This window comes from Salmo trutta, chromosome 12 (genome assembly GCF_901001165.1).
Source record: "Salmo trutta chromosome 12, fSalTru1.1, whole genome shotgun sequence".
Classification (NCBI taxonomy): domain Eukaryota; kingdom Metazoa; phylum Chordata; class Actinopteri; order Salmoniformes; family Salmonidae; genus Salmo; species Salmo trutta.
In genome coordinates, this window is record NC_042968.1 from 22,904,969 (window position 1) to 22,916,369 (window position 11,401).

Sequence of the window (11,401 nt, forward strand, 5' to 3'; positions counted from 1 at the left end):
GATGAGGGGAGCTCTACCATATTGGATCTCTGTCCTGTGCATGTGTGTGTGTGTGTGTGCGTGTGCGTGTGCGTGCGTGTGTGCGTGTGCGTGCGTGCGTAAGTGTATTTGTGTGTGTTTGTGTGTGCGTGTATACATGCATGTTTGTGCGTGTGTTTGTGTGTGTGCGTGCGTGCGTGCGTACATGCATGTTTGTGTGTGTGCGTGTGTATGTGGATTGTTTGCATGTAGTTGAGGTTGACAGTGAAAGGAACCTCTAGAGCAGCAGAGGAATGGGGGGAGGAAGAGAGGACGGGAAGAAGGGAAGAAGAAAGGGGAGGAGCGATATTGTATTCTGTGTGTACTGTGTGCTATACCACACATAGTAGTGGGTATTGGTACTGTATTAGTGTGTTTGCGTGTTTTGATTAATTACATTCTGTGTACCTATAAATACAACAATAAACACCCATTTAAATTGTTAGATACATTACTATCAACATAAACACAACACAGTAATTACAATTACGCCTTAGCACTTGTGCTTGTCAAGACCTCTACAAGAGCGCTAACAATCAAATTTCCCCCTCATATTCCTAAAGCAGATATTTCAGTTTACCCCTCGTATCCCACAGCAGATATTTCAGTTTACCCTTTGTATCTCACAGCAGATATTTCAGTTTACCCCTCTTATCCCACAGCAGATATTTCAGTTTACCCCTCATATCCCACAGCAGATATTTCAGTTTACCCCTCGTATCTCACAGCATATACAGCAGTGCTGTCAGTGTGTGTAGAGCTGAGTGATTGGAGCTGACTGGATGATACAGTTTCTCTTGTTCACCCTGTGACATTTACGATGCTCTGTCACGCCGTGCTGCGCCCACTACAGCTTTATGTGGAAAGGGAATGAAAGCAAAAGGTTCAGGAGAGTCTGCTACGAGTTCTGCTACAGTTATGGCTGCTCTTAAAACCAATGTAACAGGCTCTAATTGATGAGGTCTGGCTTGTACACATACATTCACCCCTTGCTGATTGGATCACTGTATACTACCTCTGTCACTTCCTGATCAGTAAGGGGTATTTTGTTATTGTAGTTTGGTCAGGACGTGGCAGGGGGTGTTTGTTTAGAGTGTCTCGGGGTTTGATGGTCTATGTGCTTATGTAAGAGGGGTGTTTGCTTAGAGTGTTCCGGGGTTTTGGTCTATGTTCTATGTTAGTGTATTTCTATGTTCAGTCTAGTCTATCTATTTCTATGTTTAGATAATTGGATAATTACTTTCAATTGGAGGCAGCTGTTCCTCGTTGCTTCTGATTGAAGGTCCTATGTATAGAGGTGTTTTTGTATGGGATTTGTGGGTAGTTGTCTCCTGTTTTGTGTCTGTGCACCTGACAGGACTGTTTAGTGTCGTTCATTGTTTTGTATACGTGATTTGTTTGTTTTTCCTTCTTTTGATTTAACCTGTTGGGGCTAGGGGGCAGTATTTGCACGGCCGGATAAAAAACGCACCTGATTTAAACTGGTTACCTCTCTTGCCCAGAAACGAGAATATGGATTATAATTAGTAGATTTGGATAGAAAACACTAAAGTTTCTAAAACTGTTTGAATGGTGTCTGTGAGTATAACAGAACTCATATGGCAGGCCAAAACCTGAGAAGATTCCATACAGGAAGTGCCCTGTCTGACAATTTGTTGTCCTTCTAGGGCATCTCTATCAAAAATACAGCATCTGTGCTGTAACGTGACACTTTCTAAGGCTCCCATTGGCTCTCTAAAGCCGCCAGAAAGTGGAATGGGGTGTCTGCTGTCTCTGGGCAAAGTACAACAGCTCTGTTTGTGAGTGGTCAGCCTGGGGACAGTGAGACTGAGATGCGCGTTCACGAGAATTCTCCATTTCTTTTCTTTCAGCCTTTGAATAAATACAACGTTGCCCGGATGGAATATTATCACTATTTTACGAGGAAAATAGCATAAAAATTGATTTTAAACAGCGTTTGACATGCTTCTAAGTACAGTAATGGAATATTTTGAATTTTTTTGTCACGAAATGCACTCGCGCGTCAGCCTTCGGATAGTGACCTGAACGCACGAACAGAACGGAGGTATTTGAATATAACTATGGATTATTTGGAACCAAAACAACATTTGTTGTTGAAGTAGAAGTCATATGTCTGAGAAACTGAAGTTATAGCATTTTTGAGGTATTTGTATTTCGCGCCACGCGATTCCACTGGCTGTTGACTAGGGTGGGACGCAAGTGTCCCACCTAGCCCAGGGAAGTTAAAGTTAACGAAGTCATTGGCCCGCCCCATGAGCACAGACATTGATCTGGCGTCATGGGACAGCCTTCTTCTGCTCTTCCGAATATAACCCCCACCTTGGGAATTTATCTTCAGACCATGCTTCACCTCATTAAGAGAGGGCTAAGGTTTGAGTAGAGACCAGCTTTCCTCGATAACCACAAGAGGGCTAAGGTTTCAGACGATTGCTGAATTCTTAACCATACCACGTGGTTAAACTCTGAGACTATCGAACCAACAGAATAAGAACAAATAGTTGATACTAATTACTAGTCTGCAGCTAGGAATTCGGTACAATTGAACGCGAAGACCGAGAACCGCTGAAACATCTATCCTATAATGACATTGCTGAATGTTACTCTGAACTATCCATCCTAACCATGGCAGATAGAGAGAGGGAGGACAAACTCTCCAACAGAAACAAGCTTTCCAACAGAGATCACAACGACACACTGAGCGTAAATATATATATTGATTGCAATTATTCCCAAATGAGTGAGCATTCATATGCAAAGGATTAGCATTTCAATTGTTATAATTATCAACTTTGTAGAGTCTTTTATCTTTCGCGCCCTCCTAAGTCCCTTTGTCTAACAAGCCGCCATGCCGGTTTAGCCCACTAGGGCACATTCCCCTATCATTTCCTTGTAACCATATCTACTTGTTTGTTTGTGTGCATTTCTGTGATTATTTAGTTAGTAAATAAATGATTTAAGACAATTGATGAATGGATGACTCATAGTGAACACTGGGTTGGTGCAGATAACAAACAATTTACGACATTTGGAATGAGACTAACGTGAGGTAAACACTAATTAATTAATTAGAAGACTAATTGATCAGATATTAAAGTATCTGAAAGTTATATTAGGAAAATTCTAACTTTGTAATCTGAATATTTTCCTTGGTGCCCCGACTTCCTAGTTAATTACAGTTACATGATTAAGTTAGTTTAATCACATAATAATAATTACAGAGAATTTATTTTATATAAATAAGTCTTCAGTAATGATGAGAAAAGACACCGCAGTAGTATATGGGGTTTTGGTGATAAAACGAATGGCACTGTGATAGACTGCATCCAATTTGTTGAGTAGAGTGTTGGAGGCTATTTTGTAAATGACATCACCGAAGTCGAGGATCGGTAGGATGGTCAGTTTTACGAGGGTATGTTTGGCAACATGAGTGAAGGATGCTTTGTTGTGAAATAGGAAGCTGATTCTAGATTTAATTTTAGAAAGAGAGGGTCCAGATTGTCTAGCCCGGCTTATTTGTAGGAATCCAGATTTTGCAGCTCTTTCAGAACATCAGTATCTGGATTTGGGTGAAAGAGAAGTGGGGGAGGTTTGGGCAAGTTGCTGTGGGGAGCGCAGGGCTGTTGACCGGGGTAGGGGTAGCCAAGTGGAAAGCATGGCCAGCCGTAGAAAAATGCTTATTGAAATTCTCAATTATTGTGGATTTATCGGTAGTGACAGTGTTTCCTAGCCTCAGTGCTGTGGGCAGCTGGGAGGAGGTGCTCTTATTCTCCATGGACTTTACAGTGTCCCAGAACTTTTTTGAGTTTGTGCTACAGGATCCAAATTTCTGTTTGAAAAAGCTAGCCTTATTATTCCTAACTGCCTGTGTATATTGGTTCCTAACGTCCCTAAAAAGTTGCATATCACGGGGGCTATTTGATGCTAATGCAGAACGCCACAGGATGTTTTTGTGCTGGTCAAGGGCAGACAGGTCTGGAGTGAACCAAGGGCTATATTTATTCCTAATTTTACATTTTTTGAATGGAGCATGCTTATTTAAGATGGTGAGGAAGGCACTTTTAAAGAATAACCAGGCATCCTCTACTGACGGGTTTGTCGCAGGGACGTCCCCGAGAAAGTTTTTTGGATGTTCTTGGGATGTTGTGTGATGGTCCCCTGGAGCTTTTGTCTAGTTCCCAGTTGGTCCTGAGTCTTCCCCGAGGATGTTTTTAGGATGTTCTTGCGATGTTGTGTCATGGTGCTCTGAAGCTACCCTGGACATTCTTGGAGGCATTTGTCATGTGAGTGTCCTAGGTGTCCCAACCCGTTATAAGTAAAGTAATGAAATGGTATGGGTGTTTTAAGGTTAGTGGTAAGCTGTTCAGCTAAAACAGTGTAAAAATATTTAATCAATGACAGTATGATTACACTTGACATGATAACTTCAGTACTGACTTTTCAATATGACCCCATCTGGGATTTAAACTCATAACCTCTGGATTTGGGGAATACTGATCTTTCTGCTGTGCCACAAAGTCTGTAGAATTTCAGAAGTCCCTTACATATACATTACTTATAATACATCTCTGCACTTAGCAAAAGCATGCCATTAAGCTATCAGGTAATCTGACTATTCTCTCATTGATTTCACTTACTTATTTCTGAAATTAACTTCCGTACCTTCAGGCTCTGATCAGGCCCTACACCCAAACAAGGGCACTGCGTTCATCCACCTCTGGCCTGCTCGCCTCCCTACCTCTGAGGAAGCACAGTTCCCGCTCAGCCCAGTCAAAACTGTTCGCCGCTCTGGCACCCCAATGGTGGAACAAGCTCCCTCACGATGCCAGGACAGCGGAGTCAATCACCACCTTCCGGAGACACCTGAAACCCCACCTCTTTAAGGAATACCTGGGATAGGATAAAGTAATCCTTCTAACCCCCCCCCCTTTAAAAGATTTAGATGCACTATTGTAAAGCGGTTGTTCTACTGGATATTATAGGTGAATGCACCAATTTGTAAGTCGCTCTGGATAAGAGCGTCTGCTAAATGACTTAAATGTAAATGTAAATGTAAATTTCAGTTTTGGTTTTTAGTAAAGTTGTCTAATGTTGGTGGGGCATATTATTTTGTTTTAAACTGACTCGATAAATACAATAGTTTTTCTTGAGTGTATTTTTAACAGAGTGTATTTTTAACAGTTACTTTGAAGTATAAAGTGTAGGAATAGGATTACATGTGAAATCAATCAATGACACAGACATGGTGGCATAGAAGGAAGATTGCAGTGAACCAAGAGGTTGTAAGTTTAAATCCCAGGTGAGAACATGTATGTAAAAAATAATAATCATAATTACTGTATGAATAATCATACACGACGTGTGTCAAATATGTAAGCTGAAACACTGTGTTAAAGCACTGTGAGAGTACGTGTGTGTGTGTGTGTGTGTGTGTGTGTGTGTGTGTGTGTGTGTGTGTGTGTGTGTGTGTGTGTGTGTGTGTGTGACTAGCATTGCCAAAAGACAAAGAGCTTTAATGGATCACCAGAAAAAACCTCCAGAAGATGACACAACGTCCCAAAATCGTCCTCGAGACAAACCGGAAACTAGACACAACCTCCAGGAGACCATGACATAACGTCCCAAAATCATCCTCGGGACAAACCGGAAGCTTGACAAAACCTCCAGGAGACCATGACACAACGTCCCAAAATCGTCCTCGGGACAAACCAGAAGCTAGACAAAACCTCCAGGAGACCATGACACAACGTCCCAAAATCGTCCTCGGGACAAACCGGGAACTAGACAAAGCCTCCAGGGGACCATGACACAACATCCTTTGGGACATCTCCGGGTCAAATTACGAACTAGAAAAAATCTTCAGGGGACCATGACACAATGTCCCAAGAACATCCGCAGGACCAACTGGAATCTAGAAAAAAACAACAGGGGACCATGACACATCATCCTGGCGACTTTAAGGGATTTTGTGACCTAATGATTCATTATTGTTTGTTGTTTGCAGGGAAATATTGCAGATGACATGTTTAATACCAGGTCCTACAGATTCATTCAGGTATTTTTTATGTTTGTGTGTGTGTGTGTGTGTGTGTGTGTGTGTGTGTGTGTGTGTGGGTACATTTCAATGTGTGCTTCTGAGTGTCTCTATATATGAGTATTCCTGTATGATGTGCAAGAGTTTGCTAGTGTTGTAATTGGCAGTGGGTGCTGGTACTGTATGTGCATCAAATTGACTGAAGTATTACATCAAAAATATATATATATTGGTATTACATGATTGGATGAAGTTATTACATTATTCATGAAACCACCAGTTAACGTAATAACCACCGGTTAATGTAATAACTTACTACATTTAGCGGAAAAATTGTTTATCGGCAAGTTATAAACTGTACCGGGGGTATTAGCAATTTTTTCTTACGTTATTACAAATAGAATGTTTTTTTATTTTTTTACATTTTTTTCTCACTTTTACTTAGCAGGTAGGCCAGTTGAGAACAAGTTCTCATTTACAACCGCGACCTGGCCAAGATAAAGCAAAGCAGTGCAACAAAAATAACAACACAGAGTTACACAAGGGATAAACAAACATACAGTCAATAACACAATAGAAACATCTGTATACAGTGTGTGCAAATTAAGTAAGGAAGTAAGGCAATAAATAGGCCATAGTTGTCACGGGCGTCATAAGGATTGGACCAAAATGCAGCGGGAATGTGTATACTCATCTTCTTTTTAATTGGCAGAAAGAAGGCAAACCAAAACAAAACACACGTATACAAAAACGCCAACGACGACAAACACTCCTGTAAGGTATACAGCTATACACGAAACAACTACCAACAAAAATAGAAAAAACACCCCTCTTAAATAGGACCTTCAATTAGAAGCAACGAGGAGCAGCTGCTTCCAATTGAAGGTCAACCCAAAAATCACCACATAGAAATAGACATACTAGAACTAACATAGAAATAGACTAACAAGGAACATAGCAACAAACCCCGAAACACTCTAAACAAACACCCCCTGCTACGTCCTGACCAAACTACAGTAACAAATAACCTCTTTTACTGGTCAGGACGGGACAATAGTGGCAAAGTAATTACAATTTAGCAATTAACACTGGAGTGATAGATGTGCAGATGAGGATGTGCAAGTAGAAATTGTGGTGTGCAAAAGAGCAGAAAAACAGAAACAAATATGGAATGAGGTAGGTAGTTGATTGGATGGGCTATTTACAGATGGGCTATGTACAGCTGCAGCGATCGGTAAGCTGCTCTGACAGCTGATGCTTAAAGTTAGTGAGGGAGATATAAGTCTCCAACTTCAGTGATTTATGCAAATCGTTCCAGTCATTGGCAGCAGATAACTGGAAGGAAAGGTCAGCCAAAGGAGGTGTTGGCTTTGGGGATGACCAGTGAAATATACCTGATGGAGCGCATGCTACGGGTGGGTGTTGCTATGGTGACCAGTGAGCTGAGATAAGGCAGAGCTTTACCTAGCAAAGACTTATAGATGACCTGGAGCCAGTGGGTTTGGCGACGAATATGTAGTGAGGACCAGCCAACGAGAGCATACAGGTCGCAGTGGTGGGTAGTATATGGGGCTTTGGTGACAAAACGGATGGCACTGTGATATACTGCATCCAATTTGCTGAGTAGAATGTTGGCTATTTTGTAAATGACATCGCCGAAGTCAAGGATTGGTAGGATAGTCAGTTTTACGAGGGTATGCTTGGCAGCATGAGTGAAGGAGGCTGTGTTGCGAAATAGGAAGCCGATTCTAGGTTTAATTTTGGATTGGAGATGCTTAATGAGTCTAGAAGGAGAGTTATTACATTTACAAGTGTTATTACATGTATCGTTGTTACAATGTGTAAAACTGATTTATATAAAGTTCATAAATATAATATATATTGTAGAAGTTCCACCTTGTCAGAAGATTTTCTTTATAGGAGCTCAGTTTTCATTGATTTATTCATATCACTCAAAGAGTTCAGTCAGATTGTGCGTGACCAGTTTAACAAATGGCTTCATAACATTGTTTGTTTAAAATAGTGTTTGTAAGGGAGGAGTATCAGTCCTCTGGCCCAGAAATCTGGTTATAAAACCTATACACAACATATTATTGGCCAATTCACCTGTTGTGTGTTCTTGGCCTGAAACCTCTGTCTCCCCCAGCCCATCTCTCCCCACGCTAGAACCCGGAGGGCCTCATCAGAGCTGGGGACATGTCCTACAATATCACTTGACATCTAAGTGTAAAAACACTTCCCCCATCCCTCCTTCTCCCTCTCTCACTCCCTCCCTTTTCCAGTCCAGTTGGACCCGTCTGTGTATGCTGGGAACGATCTTTGCACTAAACCTGGCCAGATTTGTGTGTGTGTGTGCGCACCGTACATGCATGCATGCATTGCCAAATTTCACACACCTGGGCTCTCCCTGACTGGCACAATGCTCCTTTTCCCATTGTCACACACACACACACACACACACACACACACACACACACACACACACACACACACACACACACACACACACACACACACACACACACACACACAAAGGAATACAGAGGGGGCCATAAATAGAGGTATTAGAGGAAACGAGGTGAAAGTAATCGCGCTTCCTCCAAGATGATGCGTGAAACAGAACGACTCTGGCAGGAGGGGTCTGAGAGGGGAACAGATTATGTTGGGAGTTCTCTCTCACACACAGAGCAGAGAGTGTGAGAGCCGGCACAGGCAGCATATGGTGTTGATGTAAGTGTTCTGCCAGGTGTGGTTAAGTGTGTTGGCTCTGCTCTGCTCTGGGAGAGAGGATATCCTTGCACCTGTATAGCACATGACTGTATCAATACACTCCCTTTTCGCTGGGACTGCTGTGCCCCTAGCGACTGACTGGCTGACTGACTGACTCCATAATATGAATAGGGTATAAAATCCTACACTACTTTTGTGAACTTGAGTGCAGCCTTCTTTTGTTTCTGTATCATGCAAACTTGAAATACAGTATATTCAAAATGTCTTTGATTTACACTGTGGATAAACTTATTAAAGGTTGAGTAGGTAGGAATTTTGTCCACAAATGTACCCACATTTCTATTATATGTAAATAGTTTATGAATAGTGATCGCCATAATGTAGTTATTTAGTTAGATACTTCTCTCTATTAGCTGAAATCTTATTTTTTAAAGACATTTTATCTGTTGGCTAGCTGTTCAGTCCGAACAGATTCACAAATCAAGGGAATTTGCCGCACTATGAAGACGTTGTCTCCCTCTGAGGCACATGTTACTAGGCAACCCCCCTGCACTTGCCTGGGCTGGCCTGCTCTATACCTGGCTAAAGTATGTGTGAGAAATGTTCTAACAAATGTTTGTGCTATGAAATTAAATAAATACTGCAATCTGACCTATAAAACGTATTTGCTAGATTCATGATAGACAAAGCAAGGATAGTGAACATCAAAACTTGATATAGTTTTATTAGAATTTGCAGCTGTTGTTGGTACAGTAAGTAATGATTCTGCTAGCTTCTGATATGACTGACTGCATCTTCAAATAACATTACTTTCACCTGAATAACTGAAGGTCATTTACAATTTAAAAAAATATGCATGTTGTAATATCTACATTTTCATTTTGTATAATTTCAATGACATATAATGACACGTTTAATTGTTGTCTTACCTGGAAATTGCCAGCATAGTCCTCTTCTTTGTCTCCTTCCCTGCCCTCCCTCAGAGCAATGAGGGTGAAACCTCTGAAGTAAGCGGGACTGGATGCATACAGAGTCACTGGGGATCACAAACACACAGTCAGTGAAGAAAACAAACTGATGGGAAACAGATTGATAGGTTTAATAAAGGTTTGCAAAATCCTAAAGTACTAACCCTTCTGGATTCGTACCTCATAGGAATGAGATCTTTATAGGCTATATCAATCAGAAGGGAAATTAGCTCTAACTGGCAATTGCTGTCATTACTCGTGTCATTATCATTACTATATTGATATACAATAGCTTCCCTGAGATAATGTGTTTGGATAAAACTGATGTGATGAGTGATTGAGCCAAAATGGGACTTTGTTAGACTAATGAATCAAAATGTTAACTATCATGACCAATGAGTTTGCAGGTGGAGTCACCAAAAATGAAGTTAGAGCATCACAAGTTGCAAATATTTCAGCGATACACAGACGCCTATGAAGATACAGTATGAGGGCATTCTGGTCTGTGTCCAACTTCTCTTTCCACAAGACAGTTTGACTTGTCATAACACAGCTCTGACTTCTAGGCTTATATCACTTCCTTATAAATGACCACAACACTGCGTCTTCACATGAGTTGAACACAAAAGAGAAATAGAGTAAAGGCAAAAAAGACCCTATTGTGTGTCAGACAATGTGCGCGGAATAGGACAGAATACAGTACCTCTGTAAGTGCTCCCAGGCTGATAATTTTCTGGGTCCCCCTCGACTCGGAGTCGAAACTCATTGTAGCCTTCATTCCGAGTGCCCTGAGCCCGTAATATCCGACTACAATACCCGTCTGACTTCCCAGCTCTCTCCGAGGGCTCCTCCGTGAAGGTGAATCCGGCGTTGCACAGCGCAGTGGAGATAAAGCACTGTAACAGCAGAATGCACAGAAATATTCCCGCTCCTGCCATCGTGAAGCGGCAGCTATCGCTCCAGCTGATGCGGTGGTGAAATACGAGTGAGGATCAAGAGAGGAAAAAACGATTGCTTCCCCACCCAAAACTCCAGGATTGACGGAACTTGGCAATTGATAAGACTCCCCTCACTCGGGATACGAGGTAGCTGTCTCCGCTAAAGGTAAATCCATCCCGGAGAGATATAGAGTGCAGAGAAAGAATAGTTTACGATGTGCACTCGCTCTCGCAGAATCGCACACTGATTTGTTGAAGAGCGTCTGAGATGATCAGAGTGTCTAGGGTTTGCTTAACTGAGCGCGAAAGCCTACACAGGGTCAGGGGAAATAGTGGAGCAGTGTAGCGCGTAGCGCGGCTGTCTCCAAGGCATCGACGCAGGCTATGAGCCCAACGACCTAAATGCGCCTAGCCAACAGACTGGAAACAGACATTTCTGCCAATGGCTGCAGTGATGGAGGGACGCATTTGATACTAGCTGGAACTTGCCTGTGTGTTTGCTCAGCCGCGGATCCCCCCGCCCCCAAGCCCCCTTAGCCGACCGCACAGACACAGACAGATGCTCAAATAGTAATTCATAATGCATGCTAAACGGTCGCCTTTATGCCCCCCTTCTGCACAGTCTATTGTGTGTGTGTGTCTGTGTTTGGAAGAGAGAGACAGGGCCGATAAACCCTTCATTTAGAGGGAATGAA

At 42.1% G+C, this 11,401-nt stretch overlaps 1 protein-coding gene across 2 annotated transcripts in view; it reads right to left on the minus strand.

The window, feature by feature from the left end:
• The window catches only part of LOC115203187 (spondin-1-like), a 148,360-nt gene extending 137,189 nt beyond the window's left edge, over positions 1-11,171 (minus strand). The window contains exons 1-2 of one of the 2 annotated variants that reach the window (XM_029767627.1): positions 10,472-11,171; positions 9,730-9,836 (exon numbers count right to left, since the gene is read on the minus strand). In XM_029767627.1, the coding sequence (XP_029623487.1) occupies positions 9,730-9,836; positions 10,472-10,706 (342 nt within the window). In that variant the 5' untranslated portion in view covers positions 10,707-11,171. The remainder of the gene's footprint in view (positions 1-9,729; positions 9,837-10,471) is intronic. The other variant, XM_029767628.1, reaches the window with a different exon arrangement.
• Positions 11,172-11,401: the final 230 nt, after the last annotated feature.